General features: G+C 41.7%; 2 protein-coding genes across 2 annotated transcripts; both read right to left on the reverse strand.

Annotated features, from left to right (window-relative positions):
• Nucleotides 1-3145: 3145 nt before the first annotated feature.
• Nucleotides 3146-5032, reverse strand: LOC135481827 (protein yellow-like). Its single transcript, XM_064761552.1, has one exon. The coding sequence runs from the start codon at nt 5000-5002 to the stop codon at nt 3572-3574; it is 1431 nt and encodes a 476-aa protein (XP_064617622.1). The 5' UTR covers nt 5003-5032; the 3' UTR covers nt 3146-3571.
• Nucleotides 5033-20220: 15188 nt separating this feature from the next.
• LOC135465879 (protein yellow-like) lies at nt 20221-21657 on the reverse strand. The gene has a single exon (XM_064743249.1). It carries the CDS (start codon nt 21655-21657, stop codon nt 20221-20223), a length of 1437 nt encoding a protein of 478 aa, XP_064599319.1.
• Nucleotides 21658-24696: the final 3039 nt, after the last annotated feature.

Consider the following 24696-nt stretch of genomic DNA (forward strand, 5'->3'; position numbering starts at 1 on the left):
CATAAGCCGGGATATAATCCCTGCTCAGCAAGAATGTGCGCTCCAGATGTAGGCAGAATGCGGGCACATTAAGCAGACAAACACTCACGGAACTAATTTGACGTTACCCCAAACAGGATACAGACGTTTGGCGTAGGCATCGGCTTGCCAACTGAACGTTGGCCCAGTGTTGATACACAGTACATATGCCGTTTTCCTATACAACATACTAGTTGACCCACATTGGTTCAAGAGCCACTCATAACTCCAAAGGTGTACTCGACAACGATGGTGTAATATTAGCTTTGTTGATTTAGTTTGACTGAATGGGCTTAATGTAATAATGACAAAGCTTTATCATGCCGATTAATTAATTAATTAATTTATTTATTTGTGTTTTACGCCCTACTCAAGAATATTTCAATTATATATTGGCGGGCAGCATTATGGTGGGAGAAAACCGTGTATAGGCTGGGGAAATTGACAACATTGGCTTGATTTTGGTTTGATAGCATCGGTTTGATGTTGGTTTGACAACATTGACTTAATGTTGGTAAAACATCATCCTGCCGCTCAGCCATGAATGCATTTGCCTTTGCTGGCTGGGAAGGCCATTGGGATTTCAGCTTTATGACAGCATCAATTAATCTGTATTGGCCATACATCACTCACTGAGATGTACATTTGCTAGTGTCGGTCTGGGTTGAACCAGTGAAGGACTGCTTCTAACTGGAATGTAAGTTTGATGCTGGCAAGACAGCATTCTGCCTCTCAGCTATTAGAAATGCATTTGCTGCAGTCTAGTCTCCAGAGTCATCATCAGCAACAGCTAGTACATTACCCAGTATGCCAAGAAACAGGATCATCAGAACAGCTAGTACATTATCCAGTATGCCAAGTACTAATTGGAAACTGGTTATATACAAGATATGTACTGAATAGAAAACTGACTATATACAGCGTGTGTACTGAATGGAAACTGATTTGTCCTTACGTTTTACTAATTTAATTGCAGTTGTGGTGTTGCTGATTTGGAAACTCATCATGTACAGCGTGTGTACGGAATGGAAACTGATAACATACGAGACATGTACTGAATGGAAAACTGATTATATACAAGATATGTACTGAATGGAAAACTGATTATATACAAGATATGTACTGAATGGAAAACTGATTATATACAAGATATGTACTGAATGGAAAACTGATTATATACAGCGTGCGTAGTGAATGGAAACTGATTATATACAAGATATGTACTGAATGGAAAACTGATTATATACAAGATATGTACTGAATGGAAAAGCTGATTATATACAGCGTGCGTAGTGAATGGAAACTGATTATATACAGCGTGCGTAGTGAATGGAAACTGATTATATACAAGATATGTACTGAATGGAAGCTGTACAGGAAATCGCCCCCTCTTCGGTGCAGCAGTGAGTTGTCGTTTTTTCACGCAGAAAAACAAGTAAAACTTATTTTAATACGAAGTACAATGACTGAAGAACATGTGTGTGAAAATTGGAGTTATGGAATTTATATATTTTGTTTTATCGAAAAGCAAAAGTAGGGTCAATTGTAGATTTTGCTATATGTATTTTAAGGCGTTGCCCTGAGGGAATTCCCTTCATAATAAAAATATGATTGCGTGAAACAAGGTCATTTCCACATATCTGGTGTCTAGTTAGAGGGTAGTAAGCTATAACGAAGTATCGTGTAGATTTATGCAACCATATTTTTATAAATCGAAAAAAAAAATAATTTGGAAGTTCAGAGGAACTCTACATAATATTCCATGGCTTATAGGCTGTTGCCCATATTGGTCCAGTGGTAACATGTATGCATTTAAACCCTTGCGTCGACTAGGATCACCAGTTCGATTCCTATAATTTGGTACTTTGTTTTTTCGTGCTTAACAAAATGAGGTAATGGATCGAGGAGAAGAATTTTAACCTCTCAAGGACTTTTTTATGTTTCTTTATTCATATGTTAAATAAGGTATATGTTAAATAAGTTTAAATGTATTATTGTAAATCTATACAGATTATATACAGTGTTCTTAAAATGAAAGCTCAACACAATTTACTTCAGCTAACAGCATATCCTATTACACTGAGAACGGGGGCACCTGTTTATCAGTTTAGCTTGGTTATAAATGTCCATTAAAGGCACTGTTATATATTCACTGTATAAGTTGTAAGACAAATCTTGTTTCGAATACCAACATTAGACGGAGAAGGGTATTATCTTACGCATTTAACGGCATATAGTAGACTGATGCTTACCAACGATGATTTCGCAGATATTCTGTCACTGTGAGCACGTTATCATATCGATCTGAGCGACACATTTTGACCTTGCTACACACGGTTTCGTTTTGTCCGTACGTTTTACTAGTTTAATTGCAGTTGTGGTGTTGCTGATTTCACGGGACACTGTTTCGATATTTCAAAATAAAGAGGTAAAACACCAATCTGCTTAAGGTGCTTGCCTATCAATCGATAGCATATCAGCACCACAGGCAGAACACGCGAAAATGCGGTATTAGCTGCACAGATTGTACACGCAAAATGCGATATCACCTGCACAGATAGAACATGCGAAAATGTGATATGAACTCTACAGAAAGAACACGCGAGAATGCGATATTAACACTACAGATAGAATACGCGAGAAAGCGATATTAGCTGTGCAGATAGAACACGCGAGCACATGTGATATTAACTCTACAGATAGAACAGGCGAGATTGCAGTATTAACTCTACAGTATTTTATTCATTTATTTATTTGATTAATGTTTTACGCCGTACACAAGAATAGTTCACTTATACCACGGCGGTCAGCATTATGGTGGGTGGAAACCGATCAGAGCCCGGGGAAAACCCACAACCATCCGCAGGTTGCTGGCAGACCTTCTCACGTACGGCCGGAGATTAACTCTACAGATAAAACGTGCGAGAATGCGATATTAACTGTACAGATTGAACACGCGAGAATGCGATATTAGCTGTGTATACAGCAACTCGGCCTTCTACACCGAGATATTACATACTCCAGGGCTAGATACTTTTTAATAATTTAATGCAGATTATTCCTCGATTATATATATATGCAGTATGGTTTAATTGGGACAATAAATCAAAGCAGAAAAACCAGTGTATGCGTTTTATAAAAAAATTTATTCTGAGACTAACAGGCAAATAACTTTCGATCAAACATGTAAACAGACACATCTGGGATTTCATTAACAAGATCTGATATTATTAACAATGGGTTTATTACAATGCACGTATATGCTGGCTTCCTCTCCCGCCGTACGTGGGAAGGTCTGTCAGCAGTCTGTTGATGGTCGTTGGTTTCCCCCGGGCTCGACCCGGTTTCCTCCCTCCATAATGCTGGCCGCCGTCGTATAAGTGAAATATTGTTGAGTACGGCGTTAAACACCAAATAAATAAATAAATTTGTACAATGTACGTGGGACTTCAATGAAATAGACAATTATAAAAAGTGCAATATATATGTCTGTATAACACAAAATAGAATTTGCACTTTTACGAGAATGACATAAAATAATACAAACGGACGGTTAGCAGCTGTAGACTATAGCTGGATCTCTCTTAGCTCTGAAGAAACATTGGATGTTTCTTAAGATGCTTTCGTTTTTGCAAGCCAGTCTGGCTTTTCTGAGGATCACTCTAAAGCTACATTTATATTCTCTGGGCTCCCGGAGTGGAACTCCACGTTTTAGATACGACTGTTCGCCCACGTAAAAGCGGTAGATTCGGTAGTTAGGACCCCGCCTTCCTGTAAAGTCGAGACCACCGCCCTCCGTGTCCAGGAAGGTAAGAAGTCGGTTTGTGGTCAGCCAGAGGAAGCCACTGTCGTCCCAGCCAAACGTGTCCTGGAACTGAAGCGTTTCGGTGTCCTGAACTAGTTCCAGTTGTGTTTCCATCCTAACGCTGTGCTCAGGTCTACCTTGGCGTCGCTGGTCATCAGTTTTCGGCCAGTAATACACGGCGTTTCTGGGAAGGACACCATAGTACAAGTTGTTCTCACCGTGTGTGATTCCTCCACTCTGACCCAACTTCCTGCCAACGCTTCGCACGGCGTTGCCGATGTCAGCGTTTGGATCTCGGGCCAGGCTGGTGGGCAGCTGGAACAGGTCGAAGCCTGTGAGCACGCAGTAGTACAGGAAGTTGTAATCTGAAGACATAGCGATTCCGTCCATAGGAACGTCAAAGAAATAGGTCTCGTTGCTGTAACCAGTGTTTGTTGGGAAGGTTCTGGCTGCCGGGTCCGTGTCTACGTCCATGGAGGGATGCTCGTGACGATGAGAACGGTCTCTTCTGGAATCGTACACCACGAGTCCGCCATTGCCCCCAGCGTCGGAGACAAACACATATCCTTGGTCGTCAATGACAACGTCGTTAAGGAAAGTGCTCGTGGCCCGGGCCACGGATTCGGGAAAGGTGTGGTTCTGGACGAAGCAGTCCCGCTCAAGGTCGTAGATGAAGATCTGGTGAGGGCAGAGGTTGAGTGTCTCAGTGCCCGGGGGTGCAAACGTGTTGATGCGGCCAGTGTCCACCATGTACATCAGTCCCGTCTTCGGATCCACTTCCATACTCATCACATACTGGAAGGCGGCACAGTTGTTCAGATTCTGCATCTCCCAGCTGGGGAAAGGTTTAAGAACCGGGCGGCCATTTTTGACAATCACCTCGCTCAACGTTGCCGGGACGCCGAGCCTCCATCTCGGCACGGTGACGAAAATACGACCCTTGTAGACTTTTATACCAGTGAAGACATTGTTCTCTGGGATGTATCTGCCGCTGGCTATTGCTCTCTGTTTCTCAGCCTCAGAGGGCCAGTCGTATTCTAGCTGGACCCAGTCATGAACCAGAGTCGTGTGTCCAAACGGCAGGTTGGGTGCCCAGGGGCGAGGTCTACGATGAAGGAAGAAGGACTGAACACTACAGATGCTCAGTCCGAGGGCAAATATCATCAACAGTCGGTTCATCGTGGGCAAGGTGGTAGTATGGCTGAGCGAAATCTTCAGCTGTGTTGGGGAACAGTCTGCAGCGGCTTTATTTATACAAAAATCCATCAGAAACGTCACATCGACAATCTATAGACAACAAAAGAAGCGGAATTTGACGTCAGACTAGGATGCAGGATATCCCGGACACTTGTCAGAGGGGAATCCCCCAGGCCGTCCAGAGATCCGGCTTTAACGACGCAGTGAACCTATTGACTAGTTAAGGTCTATATATCTATTGTTCACATGCAACAAAACACGCGCACGAAATTATGCTAGAAGTTTTAGTTACACTGAGGTCTGTCCTGCTGTATAGGCGTTGGTATGGTTGTACTGTAGACTAGTCGAATGGAAATGGTCGAACAAAGGAAACATGAAAAACTTTTTTCCATCTAAACTAAAGTCATTTCAAGGTTTACACATTTTAATTTTGCTGCATTCTTATAGCTGTAATATTAAAGGCATCTTATAAACGTGATATTATGTTTATTAAATGCTATGTTTCCATGTAATACATAGCTTACTGTATGTTATTTTTGTTCTGATTTCCAATCCTCCCTTACACATGCTCTTACAGATTTCGTTTAAACCATCTATTTACTTCATCGGTTTTTAACACCGTTTTAAAGATTTTTTCACATAGGCCTATACACGTCATATTGAATTATTACGTTATCCGGTGGACCAGAAATACAAACAGTGCCATTTTTAAAGCCGTTGTTTTTACGTCTTATCTGACCAGCAGATAAATAGATGTCTCTATTATTGTCACTGCTCATAACAATTAATTATCTAATCAGCTGGGAAAAGACAAATTCTTGTAAACGTATGTTCATGTTTATGTAGTAACACCCGCAGAAAGAGGGAACTGTGTTACGCACACAAACACATACAGTGGGGTTACCTTTTGAAGATGTCCAAACAGGAAAAGTACTTTACAATACACGTATATGCATAGGAGTTTCCATTAATGCAAGCGTCAGTGCAAATGAAAGTTTGTAGGTAATACTTTCGGATGAGAGTTACAGACCGATGTAAAAATGGCCGATGTAAATATGACCCATGTGAAAATGACCGATAATGAAACGGGTGGATCTAAGATAATCCAGAAGGGACGGTTCAATCCCGGAAAGAGTTACATGCAATAAATATCCAAAAACTTCGAATGAAATTGCATGACACTAATAAGCCACCGGATGGCGCTGTGGATTTTAGATTATACAGATTCCTACACTACAAACACTGCGTCTCAAATATAGGAGATACCTTGATCTAACTCAGAGTGCTCGAAATTTCTGTGTATGAGTAAATTATGTGCACGGTGTTATTGACATGAGCTTTCCAGAAAAACTGCTCCCATCATCAGCTATATCATAGACACACCTATATATATATATATATATATATATATATATATATATATATATATATATATATATATATATATATATATATATATATACACAAGTGCATTCTGCTCAAAGCTATGTACAATAACTGTACAATGAATATGGAAAGTATATAATAGGTGTGTAATACTAAATCCTGTACAGCACTTGCGATTAGTTGAACAGTTTTAAAGGTACAGAGCTGCCTGGTATGTTCTGAGAGGGAGACGGTCGCTTTATATGGAGTGAATCGTTCTGCGAGACCGATATAAGAGACGGATATAAGAGGCCATGCATCGTCCGCATTTAGCATTATTGATCATATTGCTCCCAAGAGCTTCATCCTCTTTGTCCTTAAATTTAAAATATGAGCCAGTAGTACATGCTGTATATACACAGATAAATTCTACTGCTGGTATAACTCCCCTTTACAAGGGATTTCAATTGTCTTAAGGTAGTGTGTTAAAGATAAGGTAAAATAAGATAGTTTGATAAACATTTTGTCTCTAGGCTGTCCGGAGTACTTAGGTTTCGTGTTGTTTTGAAATAATGCGAGAACTATGAAAGGGCTTGTGAAGATATGTCATCGCTAGACGTGCTAGATATGTACATGTACAATATGAATCTAGGCTAGAGGGCATACAGGCAGGCCACACTCGGTGTATTCCTGATGGGTACTTAGACGGGCCTTCCTGTCCTGCAAAGTCATCTGGCCGTCACGTGACTGACTCAACCGTGACATATACGCATACATTTGTAAATCTATCACGCCTACAGCTAGGCTGTTTGAACGTAGACATGTCTTTAAAGATTCGCTTTTCTTTAAATTGGACTTTTTAAATTGAAACTTTTATTTCTGATTTTTATTACACTGTACCATGGATCGGAAATGCATAACTGCTTTGTAGTCTCTGTTTTAATTGCGTTTGGTTGAGACCAGTCACCTCTGACCGACACCGGGAATACTGAATGGCCCTCGTTATTGTATTAATCTCTGTGAGTTATCAGTCGAGACCCTGTGGTTGGGTTCTGACGTGAATCATCACGAAGGGACATTCCGTGGAATTCTCAATATGCACCTGTTCCTATCTCAACGCATCTTCGTGCTGTCCGTACACGGCTGACAAAGTTCCGGGACGACACAGGAGGCCTGTAACACATCAATTATACCCAGTGAACATATTAGTGTTCCAAGTTCTAAACCCACGCAAGTTTGAATGAGGGCCAGGACGTGTGTCATACGCCAGCTACACAAACTCTACTGACTTGACACTCAACCATCATTTTAGGTCAAGGAGTCACAGATATTTCACGCGCAGTATATGAAACTTCACATAGGTCTACATCCGGCAAAGTCCTTATTCTGTCAGATTACATTTGCAGTTGAAACATGTAGAGATATATGTAGGGTTCATCGAGCACTTATCCCTCCCAGGAGTTCGCCTGATGAATTACTTTTAATTTCATCCTTATGATAGTTTTAATAAACTATACTCTTTTAATGCCAGAGATTTAGGGTATAATGTGTATAACATTCACTTAGTTGTTTCTAAATAATGTCGTCAGAGGCCTACCGATAAGTTAGCCAATATAACCAGGAAATGATCTATGGTTTTGTATGTATCTACGGTGTTCCGTGAATACAGAGGACGACACAATGATGTGTCGCGTTGATTTATATCAGTCAGTGACAACAGACTGTGACGCTTGCATGGATGTATACCATTGTTCATGACCATAGATTGTGGTGTTTGTGTGATTGTGTAGACCTGTTATTTCATGACAAGAGACTGTGATGTTTGTGTGATTGTGTAGACCTGTTATTTCATGACAAAAGACTGTGATGTTTGTGTCATTATGTAGGCCTGTTAGTTCATGACAACAGACTTTGATGTTTGTGTCAGTATGTAGACCTGTTAGTTCATGACAACAGACTGTGGTGTTTCTCTGGATGTGTAGACCTGATAGTTTATTGACAACAGACTGTTATCTTTGTGTGATTGTGTGGACCTGTTAGTTCTTGACAACAGACTGTGATGTTTGTGCGGATGTGTAGACCTGTAAGTTCAGGACAACAGACTGTGGTATTTCTCTGGATGTGTAGACCTGATAGTTTATTGACAACAGACTGTTATTTTTGTGTGATTGTGTGGACCTGTTAGTTCTTGACAACAGACTGTGATGTTTGTGTGGATGTGTAGACCTGTTAGCTCATGTCAACAGACTGTGATGTTTGTATCATTATGCAGACCTGTTAGTTTATGACAACAGACTGTGATGTTTGTGTCATTATGCAGACCTGTTAGCTCATGTCAACAGACTGTGATGTTTGTGTCATTATGCAGACCTGTTAGTTTATGACAACAGACTGTGATGTTTGTATCATTATGCAGACCTGTTAGTTCATGACAACAGACTGTGATGTTTGTATCATTATGCAGACCTGTTAGTTCATGACAACAGACTGTGATGTTTGTGTCAGTATGTAGACCTGTTAGTTCATGACAACAGACTTTGATGTTTGTGTCAGTATGTAGACCTGTTAGTTCATGACAACAGACTGTGGTGTTTGTGTGATTGTGTGGACCTGTTAGTTCTTGACAACAGACTGTGATGTTTGTGCATATGTGTAGGCCTGTAAGTTCATGACAACAAACTGTGGTATTTCTCTGGATGTGTAGACCTGATAGTTTATTGACAACAGACTGTTATTTTTGTGTGATTGTGCAGACCTGTTAGCTCATGACAACAGACTGTGATGTTTCTGTTTTCATTGTGTTGATGTCTCCTACACGCTTGCATATTAGCAAGTGTCTGATCTACATCGTCACCCCTACACGCCGGTTTGTCTCCAGGTATCTGATCTATCTCCTGACTTCTACACGCCTGCATGTTAACAGGTATTTAATCTATCTCCTGATTTCTACACGCCTGCATATCCGCGTGTGTCTGATCTAAATCCTCACACCTACACACCGGCTTGTCTCCAGGTATCTGATCTATCTCCTGACTTCTACACGCCTGTGTGTTAACAGGTATTTAATCTATCTCCTGACTTCTACACTCCAGCATATCAGCGTGTGTCTGATCTACATCGTCACTCCTACACACCGGCTTGTCTCCAGGTATCTGATCTATCGCCTGACTTCTACACGCCTGCATGTCAACAGGTATTTAATCTATCTCCTGACTTCTACACTCCAGCATATCAGCGTGTGTCTGATCTACATCGTCACTCCTACACACCGGCTTGTCTCCAGGTATCTGATCTATCTCCTGACTTCTACACGCCTGTGTGTTAACAGGTATTTAATCTATCTCCTGACTTCTACACTCCAGCATATCAGCGTGTGTCTGATCTACATCGTCACTCCTACACACCGGCTTGTCTCCAGGTATCTGATCTATCGCCTGACTTCTACACGCCTGCATGTCAACAGGTATTTAATCTATCTCCTGACTTCTACACTCCAGCATATCAGCGTGTGTCTGATCTACATCGTCACTCCTATACACCGGCTTGTCTCCAGGTATCTGATCTATCTCCTGACTTCTACACGCCTGTGTGTTAACAGGTATTTAATCTATCTCCTGACTTCTACACTCCAGCATATCAGCGTGTGTCTGATCTACATCGTCACCCCTACACACCGGCTTGTCTCCAGGTATCTGATCTATCTCCTGACTTCTACACGCCTGCATGTCAACAGGTATTTAATCTATCTCCTGACTTCTACACTCCAGCATATCAGCGTGTGTCTGATCTAAATCCTCACACCTACACACCGGCTTGTCCCCAGGTATCTGATCTATCGCCTGACTTCTACACGCCTGCATGTCAGTGTGTGTCTGATCTACATCGCCACCTCTACACACCGGCTTGTCTCCAGGTATCTGATCTATCGCCTGACTTCTACACTCCAGCATATCAGCGTGTGTCTGATCTACATCGTCACTCCTACACACCGGCTTGTCTCCAGGTATTTAATCTATCTCCTGAATCTGATACGCCCGCATGCCAACAAGTGTCTGATCTACCTCCTGACTCCCCCTTGTCTGTATAAAAGTGTATGATTGTATAAGTGAAATATTCTTGAGTATAACGTAACACACCAATCAAACAAATAAAGAATTAAAGAAATAAAGTGTATGGACGACACATCAGCAATATGAATTGATTATTTATTATCTTGTCAAAAACTGAAACCTCCGTATATCACTAGCCTTAAGCCTACTTGTTGAGGCATCAATTTCGTGGTGTATTTGTGTAGAATTAAGTGGATAATGATCCGGATGCATTTTCAAAAGTCACTATGTCTTAGTGTGAAATCTATTTCTGCTCAGTGAAGAGGTATATACAGAATCAGTGACTCAGCGCAGTGTAAATAGAAGAGTGTCCAGTCTTTGTCTCGGTAGCTCATATTTGAGAACACTATGTCATATCCGGTCAAGTGAGCACACTATTGTTGTTCACGATGAAAATCGTAATACATTCAAAAATATTTTTGTAACAGGATTTTGGTCTAAATCAGTGTTGTAGATGGAGTAACTTCCGAGTGTGGTTTACACTGTACTGACACCAGTATCGGCTATCTACTCGTTCTTCGCTGATTCAGTTCTGCTCTTTACGCCACTCTTCACAGCGGATGTGTCGTAATCTTCTTGGTTATTGGGCTTATATGCTGTGGAGATAAATCTTAAATATAGAATATACGGCATTAAACTTCAATAGAATGAATAAATAAGTATATAAAGTAATTTAATAAATTGCATAAATGTTGGTAGGGAATGTCACGGCGTTCTGATTAGACATCCTATCGATTGTTTAATAACAGCATTTGTTGGTACATATAGTCGCAACCAAAACAAACTTGTATAAAAAATTTGTATATATTAATGATAGACGTTTGATGTATTTTAAATCTTTATTTGAAGAAGCTTATAAATGTCATTCATCAGCATACATTTTCTTTACCTAATCCTGCTTAAGTCATTGTGTGCGTGTGTGAGTGTGTGTGTGCGTGTGTGCGTGCATGCGTGTGCGTGCGTATGCGTGTGCGCGTGCGTTGGAAGGGAGACGGGGGGGTAACTTGCTACTCCTAACTGAGGCAAACTGGCAAGAGGCAGTATGTTTTATCATTTATGTGTGACCATTTGCTAGCTGTCACACTGTGGTAGCTGCTCTGCTGTCACTCTCTGTGCTGTAACTCTTTTGTAATCATACAAGTTTTACTGCCAGCATTTAAGTAGACGCCTAAAAAAGTTAAAAGATTTATAAATCTCGTCTTATTTATATTCCGGTATTGCATTTTATATGCCCTATCTGTCAGTTGATGGAATAACCGTACTGATACCTGTAGCTGAAATGCTATGGGCTGCATGTCAGTAAACCTCTTAAACCGTAATCGTCACCGTGAGCGTCACTGTGTGAACGCCACTGTACAAAAGTCACGGTATGAATGCCACCATATAAATGTCACTATATGAACACCCCCATATAAATGTCACTATAAGAACGCCCTTATATAAATGTCACTGTATGAACGCCCCTATATAAAAGTTACTATTCGTCGTAATTATACTATATGACCACCATTATATAAATAAATAAATGGATGTTTGGGGTGTAAAGTCGTACTTAGCAATTTTTTAATCATGTGACGGAGTCAGTAAGAGTGGGTACATATACTGTGTCTTCTTTGGTAGAGCGAGTCCATGCCGCCAAAGTGTTGCCGCCATTGAAGTATTATGCCGAAGACACCAAACATGACACACCAACTAGTCGCATTAAGTACACTGACACCGGGGCCAACCCGTCCCGTTTCCTTGCTCTAGCCATCTCCTTTTGACATGTGTATACAACATTGTCCTTTTGTGCATGTGTACACAATGTTGCCTTTTGGCATGCATATGTGAACACAAACATAGTTCATGTATGTGTGTACACAGCTTTGTATTGTTTGTGTGTGTACACAGCATTGTCCATGTGCATATATATGGGCAGTGTTGTATTTTTGTACGCGTGTACAGAATTGTGTCCTTTGTGAACATCAGTTCCCAATGGAATATAAAAGAAAGGATTTATAAATTGCAAACAGAGCCGGCAACAATTAAGAGAGTTTGATGCTTCACTGATGCAGGGAGGGCAGTCGACATTTCAGGCATGGTATCCAATTCAAATTTCCACCTTGTAGTCCGTGAATAAATTGGAATTCGAATACAAAAGCAAGTTTTGTAATATTTCTCTTTCAAATCCGTATTCCATCAAGCTTAGAACAAACCCATGTCCTGGGAAAACCTGTCAAGCCACGGTCTGTCACATGACTGTATGCCAATTATCACACTTTCGTCGATGTTTGGCTTATGTGTGGCCATGAGCTAATTATTACCCTGTCGTCGATGTTTGGCTTGTTATGTGTGGCCATGTGCTAATTATTACCCTGTCGTTGATGTTTGGCTTGTTATGTGTGGCCATGTGCTAATTATTACCCTTTCGTCGATGTTTGGCTTATGTGTGGCCATGTGCTAATTATTACCCTGTCGTTGATGTTTGGCTTGTTATGTGTGGCCATGTGCTAATTATTACCCTGTCGTTGATGTTTGGCTTGTTATGTGTGGCCATGTGCTAATTATTACCCTGTCGTTGATGTTTCTCTTGTTATGTGTGGCCATGTGCTAATTATTACCCTGTCGTTGATGTTTGGCTTGTTATGTGTGGCCATGTGCTAATTATTACCCTGTCGTTGATGTTTGGCTTGTTATGTGTGGCCATGTGCTAATTATTACCCTGTCGTTGATGTTTCTCTTGTTATGTGTGGCCATGTGCTAATTATTACCCTGTCGTTGATGTTTCTCTTGTTATGTGTTGCCATGTGCTAATTATTACCCTGTCGTCGATGTTTGGCTTGTTATGTGTGGCCATGTGCTAATTATTACCCTGTCGTTGATGTTTCTCTTGTTATGTGTGGCCATGTGCTAATTATTACCCTGTCGTTGATGTTTCTCTTGTTATGTGTGGCAATGCGCTGAATATCATAATGTCAACGTTATTTGCCTTATTCCGTGTGCTAATTATCCCACTATCATCCCTATTTCACCTGTTTAGTGTAACACTGTTTGGGAGCTTGCCTGTGGCGAAGTGGGGGTGGGGTGAGGGTGCGGGTGCTGGTCGGTCACAGCGAGGGTGTTTAACACCGCACTCAAACGTGTGTTGCTTAAATCACAGCGGTCACATATATCAAGTCTCCCGAGTCAAAGTCGCACGGGGAACTGCAACAGCTGGGTTCGAACACGCGGTTTCGCTGGTGAATGGCCTGATAGCGAGCGATCTCTCTAACCATCTGAACCAGCTTGTACAGTGATTTACAATGTACACGCATGTGTGCATGTTTGTGGTTTTACGTCGTACTTAACAGTTTTAGCAATTCATATGAAAACAAACAATGTACATGTAGTTGCCCCTTTGCTGGTATATAAAGATGATTTAAGAGGGAGACGTCTTGATGGTCTTCAACAATATGAAACGCAAACATTACTTATATTATTTTTCAATTCTCTGAACAACTCTGAACAACTCTCCGAACAGCAAGTAAGACATGGATTTCTACTGTGTCTGTGAAAATCCAAAACTCAGCCTGTCCTCTAGTGCTGATATGCTTACAGCAGTTATGTCCCTTGAATCACGCTGCCTCTCACGACGCCAAAACATAGCGTATATGAATTTCCCAAGAAGTCCGTCCGAATGACAAGTCGGTGTCTACCAGTTTGGATTACCCACAGCTTGTCTTTGTCATCTATGTGTACGTAATTCCCACAAGTTTAGAATTGTTACTCACGAACAAGTTTATCTGTCTTTTGGTAAAATTCTTAAGATCACGGTTACAGATGCAGGGCAGCGTAATTTGAGCTAAATTATGTGGATATCAGTCAGAATTATGCTGCTCTGGCTCTCATTCCACCAGGAAACTTATTCAACACAAATTGTGTAATTGTAATATTAGAGCTAATAGATAATGTACGCATGATGCCAGCTTCTTAGGGTGTAGTCCATATCTTGGATCTTTAGTGTAACCAACAGAGTTGGCCAAGGTCGAAATTTGCCCGCTTCATTATATTTTTGTGTTTTTATAAACTCCACAAATCACATTATATGTACGTTAGTTTACACGTATAGTACTTCATTCGAAGTGAAAGGGAAGGCGGTGTTTGTAGACTAAGGATGTAATCATGATGTGATACGCCACAAATCCTCCCCTGTGGAAGATTGTGCACCACACTAAAATCATACAGCATCAGAACTGGAAATTATATGACAGATTAATGCAGGCATTTCTGAAACTGGATACCAATGTCCTGCGGAATGCATTAGAGGTATACAATGACATACGTGTAATGACCAAAACTGTATTTGCACCAACTGTCTAACCTACATATAGCCATCGAAGTATCTACAAACATAGCTAAATACCACCACAGCAAAGAGAAGCCGCTGGATCTACTGTCATAACAGTAGGTCCACGACATCGCAGACAAGCACTGACGCTGGATCTACTGTCATAACAGTAGGTCCACCGCAACACAGAGAAGCCGCTGGATCTACTGAAGGAAACACAGAGAAGGTCCACGACAACACAGAGAAGTACAGCCTCTGGCCCTACTGTATGAAACACCAAGCCCATCACAACACGGAGAAAGCACAGCCGCTGGTTCGTACTGTACTAACCGTAGGTCCACGACATCACAGAGAAGCACAGCAGCTGGATCTACTGAAGGAAACAGTAGGTCCACGACAACACAGAGAAGAACATCCGTTGATTCCACGGTAGAAAACAGTAGGACCACGACAGCACACAGAAGCACTGCCGTTGGATTTACTGTAGGAGAAAGTAGATCCACGACAACACAGACAAGCACAGCCGTTGGTTGCACTGTAGGAAACAGTATGTCCACGACAACACAGAGAAGCACAACAGCTGGTTCTACTGCAGTTCTTATCATCCAGTATCACTGGTTTTACTACATCCAATATGACTGGTTTTACTACATCCAATATCACTGGTTTTACTACATCAATTATCAATTGCTTTACTACATCTATTATCACTGGTTTTACTACATCCAATATGACTGGTTTTACTGCATTCATAATGACTGTTTTTTACTACATCCAATATCACTGGTTTTACTACATCCAATATCACTGGTTTTACTCTATCAATTATCAATTGTTTTACTACATCTGTTATCACTGGTTTTACTACATCCAATATAACTGGTTTTACTGCATTCATCAATTATCAGTTGTTTTACTACAGCTTGTACAGCTTGTTTTACTGCATCCATTATCACTGATTTTGCTTCATTTATTATCACCGGTTTTACTGTATTCATAATTATTTGCTTTACTACATCCACTATTTACATCTGTAATCACTGTTTTTACTAAACGTAACGTAAAATCGGCAGCGTGTACGTCATAAAACATTGTCGCTGAAACTTCTAAATCAAAGTCTTACTGTTGGGGCGCTCCATTCAAAGTTTCTCACAGGACCGGGCAGTGTAAGGCGGGGAATCGGCCCCAGAGAGAAAGGGCAAAGAACCTAGCAGTGTAAAGCGGGTATTCGGCCCCAGAGAGAAAGGGCAAAGAACCTGGCAGTGTAAGACGGGTATCGGCCCCAGGGAGAAATGGCAAAGAACCTGGCGGTGTAGGACGGGGAATCGACCTCAGAGAGAGAGGACAAAGAACTTGGCAGTGTAAGGCGGGGAATCGGCCCCAGGCGGCGTCTGTGTCATAAAACATTGCCGCTGAAACATGTACTTAAAAGTCCCCAGAGAGAAAGGTCAAAGAACCTGGTAGAGTAAGGCGGAGAATTGGAAAGAGCAAAGGACCTGGCAGTATGAGGCGGAGAATTGGCTTCATAAAGAAAGGGCAAAGAACCTGGCAGGGTAAGACGGGGAATCGACCCCCATAGAGAACTGGCAAAGGATATGGCAGTGTAAGACGGGGAACCGTTCCCAGACAGAAAGGGCATATGACCAGGCGGTGTTAGTCGGGGAATCGACCCGAGAGAGAAAGGGCAAAGGACCTGGCAGTGTAAGGCAGCATTTTGAGTAATTCTAAATCAGTGACGATTTCTCTTCTCCGAAGAGAACTGATGATGGCAAAATAAAGTGCGGAAATATCGAGTCAAGATGAGTCTTTCAATACTACTTTATACTAATAAAATAGTGTTACGTAAGGACGTTCACCATTCTGTAATTGTAAATAAATGACGTCTAATAAATTACAATTAACACCACTGCAAATGTTTATACATGCATAATTCTGTTTGACTCAACCATGGTGAAGTCACAAAGATACAAATAGACAAGTTGTCCTGCGGCCACTGCGGCCACATCTCATGCGTGACACCTAACAAAAAAGCGCCTAACTTAAATTGACGGAATTTGTATTCGATATTGAGATTATTCGCGGACAACGGGTTTGAAATTTGATTTGGATATCATGTCTAAAACATCAACTGTCTGTAATGCATCACTGGACACTGATATCTATTTCTTTCTTACATGTGGACAGCTTTGTTTACATGCAGAGTTATTTCTATTTTCCACTGGGAACTGGCGTATTGGGTCTTTCAACTAGCCATTTGGCATGTCAGATTTGGCCTACGTTCACGAATGTAACTTCATAAATTTACAATTACATTACATTCCTCCGTGCAATTGGCGCAACTTATTTAAACGGTCGAGTGTAAAATCAATAGGGGAGTTTCGAGTTAGGACTCTTTTGTCGTCAAAGGTAACAGCTGTCCTACTTTGTCATGTGACTTGTGAAATATGTTAGGCAGCCTGTGTTGATATTAATTTACCGATCACAGACAGTCTCACTCAGTTCCAGAGGCATAAACGGCATCTCTTTCCTTTAGGAACTTAACAATTTTGCCAACGTTCATCTTCTCTGTTTTTTCCATCATTCGTCTGGTTTAAATTACTTTTATCAAACTTTGTTTCAGAATCCTGTGTTATTGTAAATGTGATCAAAAATAGTTGTCTAACTTTTTTTGACAGGTCACAAGATACAGCAGGACTTTTCCTACCTTTATCGACAAAAGAGTTAGTTCTCGAAACTAACCCATTGCAGGGTCTACAAATGATTGTAGCTACGATATCTTTGTGCAAGCTGGCTCTATGGGCAGTAATAAGAAATCCACAACCTTGTGTAATACCTCACCTCGAAGCGTAAAGTACTGAAGCCGTGAACTTGGTAATTTACGGTAATTAATATTTACACAGAGCATCAGTGATGGAACAACCCTCTCGTCCAATTGTGCTTTACATGCAAAAACTTCAGCTCAATATAAGTGTAAGCCATGAATTTGGCAAATTACGGTAACTGATATTCACAGAAACCATTAGGTATAAAACTTCCCTATGGAGTCATTGTGCTTTATATACATATAAAAGCCTTAAGTCAATACATGCAGTATTTCTTTGAGATACCGAATCACCAAAAATACACAAAACTCCAAGTCATGAATTTTTGTAATTTACGGTATTTAATATGCTCACAGCGGTGGGATATTCCCCGGATGTGTGCAAAACCTGACTTCAACACATGCACTACTTTTTAGGAAAACTACTCATTTTGTTTAACATCGCTTTCCTTGTTGTTGGACGACGTTCAGGGTACGACGCCGACGCTCAGGGTACGAGCCGTCGCTCAGGGTACGACGCTGACGCACAAACTACGATACAAGTTACATCTGTGCTCTTTACAGGCGAACTAAAAACGTTTTTAAGGATTTGCTGGGACATGTTTTCAAAGCATTACACGCGACACTCCAGAAAGTATAACAAAACAAATTTAGTGTTTTCAAGCAGCCTTGAATTTATGACTTAAAATAGGACAGCTAGCAGCTGTAGACAATAGCTGGGTCTCTCTTAGCTCTTTTGAAACATCTGATTTTACGAAAAATGTTTTCCTTTTTGCAAGCCGGTTTGGCTTTTTAAGAATCACCAAGAGGCTACATCTGTATTGTGTGGGCTCCCGGAGAGGAGTTCCACGTTTGAGATACGACTGCTCGCCCACGTAGACACGGAAGATTCGGAAATATATATTATATTCCGATATAACTGTGGACAGTGTCACAATCTGCCGATATAGGGAAGAACATCACGTAACCATAGAACATCTGTGGTCAGTGTCGCAATCTGCCGACATAGGGAATCACAGGACGAGAACGTACAACATTTGTGGACAGTGTCACAATCTGCCGATATAGGGAAGAACATCAGGTAACCATAGAACATCTGTGGTCAGTGTCGCAATCTGCCGACATAGGGAATCACAGGACGTGAACGTACAACACCTGTGGACAGTGTCACAGTTTGCCGATATTATGAATCACAGAACGTCAACCTACAGAAACGTCAACATGCGGGGACTGTGGAGCGTGTCACAATCTGCTGATACAGGGAATCACAGAACGTGAACGTACGTGTACAGGGACGATGGACAGTGAGTGCTCTGGATTTGCCGACAATCTGTCAAATATATGGCTGTCTGAGATGGACTTCATTGAACACCGTCTGCTACATTAAGCCCGAGGGTGTGTTCCTTGTGTAGCACTATATCACGAAGTCTCCATCACGCTCTGAGACGTAGCTTTACTATAATTTAGCTTGTAAATCTCTGTCAGTATATTTGTCTGTATTTCAAAATAAAATTATATTTGCATGGAGTTAGAAAATGAAACTTGAACACTTGAAGATCATCATCCGTTACTCCGGGACTACGGTCTTGTAGACCTACGGCTGCGCTTCTTGGTACCAGAACTTGTAACGGTTCGGTACCTGCATGACGTTTTTCAGTCTACAGGGTACGGGTATAGACAAATACACGTGTCTCTACTGACCTCTGGTCATCGAGATATCGTCAGATGAGCCACACAAACCCATACTTCCGATGATGAAGTCGTTGTATATCTATATGAAAAAAAGCCCTACTTCTTTCCTCACAATGCAGCACAGCCACACATTACTTGATTGTGGATCATGGAAGCCATTGGCTTCCGAGGAGTTGAGCTTTGTAAGCATTCTCTACATGAACAGTTAGTCTAAGAATGAAACATCTGGCCTAACTGAGGTAAGCTGATTATGTGTGAGAGATCTGCCATTTATCACACTCCTGTTGCTGTTCTCATTTTGCCCCATGTGAGACATCTGTCATCTATCACACTTCCGTCGCAAAATCTCATTGTGCCCTATGCTCTCATTTTGTCCTATGCTCTCATTTTGTCCTATGTTCTCATTTCTAGCATGTTTTATGTATACACATACTATGATGATTTTAATTCAAAACAAACTGAGCTGGATGCGTCTTTCAACATCTTAAATCTGCAACGACAGTTAGCCTATATTAATTAGCGACGTGGTAACTGATGACAATTTGAAATATTGATATTACATGTACATATTGTTTTATTCGTCGTTTGTCATTTTCTTAGCAAATTTCATCATAACAAGACAATACAATAGAAAGTTTGACAAAAGTGATAATCAACGGACAATCTCATAATACCTGTCAATCTAAGTTTCAATCAGTCAGTTAGCAGATCATTAGTGCTCGACCGCCCTGACCGGATATTCTTACCGTTATGCTAGCTATAACCATTACTCTTCCCACAAAATGTTGACACACAAAGATAAATGTTGCTTATACCGTAACATGAGGGCTTAGTTGGGACTAAAGAGAAAGTGTACAAAATAATGTATAGTAAAAATCAATCTTTTAAATTAGTCAGAAAAAGACAGTTAGCAGCTGTAAACAATAGCTGGGTCTCTCTTAGCTCTTATGAAACATCTGATTTTACTAAAGATGTTTCCGCTTTTGCAAGCCAGTATGGCTTTTTTGAGAATCACCAAGAGGCTACATTTGTATTGCGTGGGCTCCTGGAGAGGAGCTCCACGTTTGAGATACGACTGCTCGCCCACGTAGACACGGAAGATTCGGAAATTGGCTCCTCGCCTGCCGGTAAAGTCTAAACCACCGCCTTCGGTGTCCAGATAGGTAAACAGACGGTTAGTGGTCAGCCAGAGGAAGCCGCTGTCGTCCCAGCCGAACGTGTCCGCTTGCTGGAGAGTCTCCGTGTCTTGAGCCAATTCTAGCTGTATCTCCAATCGGACAGTTCTCTCGGAGTTACTCTGTCGATGCTCTTCGGCCTTTCTGGGCCAGTAGTATACTGCATTTCGAGGAATAATGCCATAGTACAAGTTGTTCTCACCGTGTGTGATTCCCCCACTCTGACTCAACTTCCTGCCAACATTTCTCACGGCGTTACCGATGTCAGCGTTTGGGTCACGAACCAGGCTGGTGGGCACCTGATACAAGTTAAATCCTGTCAGAGCGCAGTAATACAGATAGTCGAAACTCGGAGACATGGCGATTCCGTTTATAGGGCCGTCAAAGAAGTAAGTTTCGTTACTGTACCCTGTGTTTATGTTGAAGGTCCTAGCTGCGGGGTCGGGGTCCGCACCCATGGACGGGTGCTCGTGACGATGAGAACGATCTCGTCTGGAGTCGTACACTATTAGACCACCAGCGCCGGAGGCGTCAGAGATGAAAGCATAGCCTTGATCATCAATCATCACATCGTTGAGGTAAGAACTGTTGTAATGGGCCACCGAGTCGGGAAAAGTATGCGTCTTGACAAAACGGTTCCTCTCAAGGTCGTATATGTGGATCTGGTGAGGGCACAGGTTCAGCGCCTTTGTGCCAGGTGTTGCCGCCAAGGTGTTGACTCGTCCATTGTCTATCAAGTACATGAGTCCAGTGTTAGGGTCAATCTCCATACTCATCACATACTGCAAAGCGGAACAATTGTGTACGTCCTGTGCCTCCCAACTGGGGAATGGTCGCAAAACGGAGCGCCCATTTTTCACGATAACCTCATTGAAGGTGGAGGGAATGCCCAGTGCCCATCTCGGAACGGTCACAAAGAGGCGGCCTTTATACAGTTTTATACCGTTGATTACGCTGTTTTCTGGGATGTAGCTGCCGCTGGCGATTGCTCTCTGTTTCTCAGCCTCGGAGGGCCAGTCATATTCTAGCTGGACCCATTCGTGAACTAGAGTTCTGTGACCAAAAGGCAGGTTGGGCGCCCAGGTGCGAGGTCTACGATGATGGAAGAAGGGCCGGACACTACAGACAGTCAGTCCGAGGACAAATATCACCAACAGTCGGCTGGGCATCATGGACAAGATGGTATGACTGAACGAAATGATCAGCTGTGTTAGGGAACAGTCCGCAGCGTCTTTATTTATACCGAGCAATTTGCTAAAGTAGGTCAGATCCGCATCTATTTACTGAGTACTGAGCCGTGAAGGTGAAGTGTTCCGGAAGTCTTAAATACCGCAAATTCTCAATGATTCTGTTGACCATCAACAAAGCAGAGGGGTATTTTAGCATGCGGTCATATTTCACGAAAATACGGCTTGGGTATTTCGTTCACGATGTGTCATGATTATCGTAAAAGCGCACGTAATATCGCGCGGTCATTTTGCATGACATGTACGCGAATTTGGTTCAGCCGCGTGTAGTTAAACTACGACTAAAACTGTCTATGTATCGTTTCCGCCCGAGGATTTTGCTGTTTTTGTCTTTCAGGAAGTACTTTATCTGGAGAGCTGTAAGAAAGAGAAACCGCCGCGTCATATAGATCAGCATGAGGGTTATACCTGTTATACTGGTGATGTGAAGTCTGTAAAAACATAGCCATGGATACGCATAATCGAACTTCTGGCAATGTTTCGCCGATATCGTTGTTAGGCCTTCACGTTTGCCGCTATGAGGAACTACTCTATTTTCTGGTGTATCGGTGCCGGATGTATATGAAGGCCTGCAGGAGTACAGCAGTATCCGGTATCACTAAATTATACCGTGTATCTCATCTAGCATCTAGTTTCTGTGTCAAATGTACCCTTGGGCCCATGCATGCCATATTTCGGAGAATTATTACTTTAAACGTCATGTTTTGCAATACCGTTACTTCTATTTACCGTAACAGGACAGTTCGCCGAATACCTTGTGACGTACATTAACAGACACGTCATCACTCACTTCGACTGTTACGAGTAATAACTTTTACGAATTCATTTTATAAAAATCTTTTAGCTGTAGAAAATGAAGAGCATGTATAATATTACTGATGTTTACCTGTTCTTTGTAAAGTATGTTATTGAAGAGCGAGTATGACAGTTACAGCATTTATTTATTGATTTAATTGGTTATCATAATTATATCTAATTGCGAATAAGCCTGGGCAGCGGCTGTATGAACGTTTATGTTTACCACATTAATTTGGTGCTTTTATGAACATTTCCAATTGATGCGCGACTTATCGATCAGAGGTGTCGCCTGGAAGGGGTTTGGGGGATGGGTGGTGGATACCCCGCCTGTTTGGGTGAACAGAAATAAAAACTAAAAAAAGGAGAACACTTGAGAATGAGGACCTATTCATTGATTTGATTGGTGGCTCACGCCTTGCACACGAATCTATAGGGGAGAAAGGAGAGTGTTTGAGTTATTTCCCCTTGCGCGACCGCGATGTTACATACCTTCACAAGATTTGCCAGATAATGACAGTATTTTTCCATTTTTTATCTGTTATTCAATGTAATATGATGGAGAAATTTCGCTGTTTATTTACGGACACAGTTGTCTTGGTCTAATTGACTATTATTTGATTTAACTACTTTTTATATACTAAATTGTGCGTGCGAAGTGCATTTGATTTAATGCGCGTCACTGTTCTGATATACTGTATTTCTACATTTTACAGAACTTATTTACAGCTGCCGAACTGATTAGCGAACACTTTGTCTCGTAGTGCACGCTGTATGAACTGTTCCTGAAATATTCTCTGCCTACTGAGCATTTTTATCGGTCATGATTACCCGTCTCATCCAGAGAAAAAATAAAGAAACACGCGAGCTATCTATCTTTTAAAAAGCACACGTGATGCGAGTTGAGCAGAACTTCGATTGAGCGATATCCGAGGTTCATTCCAGTTTGTCACTTTATGGGATGTGTACGTGTGTACGTGTAGACTGTCGACGTACTTTATGAGAGGTGTACGTTTATTTATTAATTTGATTGGTATTTTACGCCGCACTCAAGAATATTTCACTTATACGACTGCGGCCAGCCTAATGGTGTGAGGAAACCGGGTAGAGACCCGGAGAACCCACGGCCATCCTCAGGCTGTTGCCAGACCTCCCAGACGTACTTTATGGACGTGTACGTGTGTAGATGTAGACTGTGGACGTACTTTATGGGAGGTGTACGTGTGCACATGTAGATTGTGGACGTTCTTTATGGGACGTGTAAGTGTGTACATGTAGATTGTGGACGTTCTTATGGAGGTGTACGTGTGTAGATGTAGACTGTGGACGTACTTTATGGGAGGTGTACGTGTGTAGATGTAGACTGTGGACGTACTTTATGGAGGTGTACGTGTGCACATGTATACTGTGGACGTACTTTATGGGACGTGTAAGTGTGTACATGTAGATTGTGGGACGTTCTTTATGGGAGGTGTACGTGTGTAGATGTAGACTGTGGACGTAATTTATGGGACGCGTAAGTGTGTACATGTAGACTGGACGTACTTTATGGGAGGTGTACGTGTGTAGGTGTAGACTGTGGACGTACTTTATGGGAGGTGTACGTGTGTAGGTGTAGATTGTGGACGTACATTCCACACCATGGTTCGCTTCAGTGGTTACATCTCCATAAAACAAGATTCCCAAATATGGAGCTACTGACTTTGAGGAAAGTTCTGATGACTAATAGAGGACAGTGGTCATAATCCACCAGCATAAAACGCTAAGCAAGCATTATCAATCGTGATGATTAAATAAAGTAATAATAAGAAAAAGGCGAATACCGGTACAGAGTTTATTCCCGCCTCTTCTCATACATTTCCTTGCCTGAAATAGCCTAAATTGTGTCTCTGGCTATCTGAAATACTTTATCGTTCGGGGCCTTGGACGGCCCCTGGATTCTTGCCTACTGGGCTGGGATACATGTAGATAACTGGATTCGAACATATCACCTTATTCCTTAAGGACCTGACTGGTAGTAAGCTAGCGTGTTAACTATGTAGATAGACTTTCGGTCTGAGGCCCCTTTAAAATTTTGAAAGAACGACAGTGTTTAATGGTGTAACTCGGTTTCAAACATTGCGTGGCCAGTATGCTTTGGTGCATACCTATGAGAAAGCAGCCATA

The sequence above is a fragment of the Liolophura sinensis genome, chromosome 1, assembly GCF_032854445.1.
Source record: "Liolophura sinensis isolate JHLJ2023 chromosome 1, CUHK_Ljap_v2, whole genome shotgun sequence".
Taxonomy (NCBI): domain Eukaryota; kingdom Metazoa; phylum Mollusca; class Polyplacophora; order Chitonida; family Chitonidae; genus Liolophura; species Liolophura sinensis.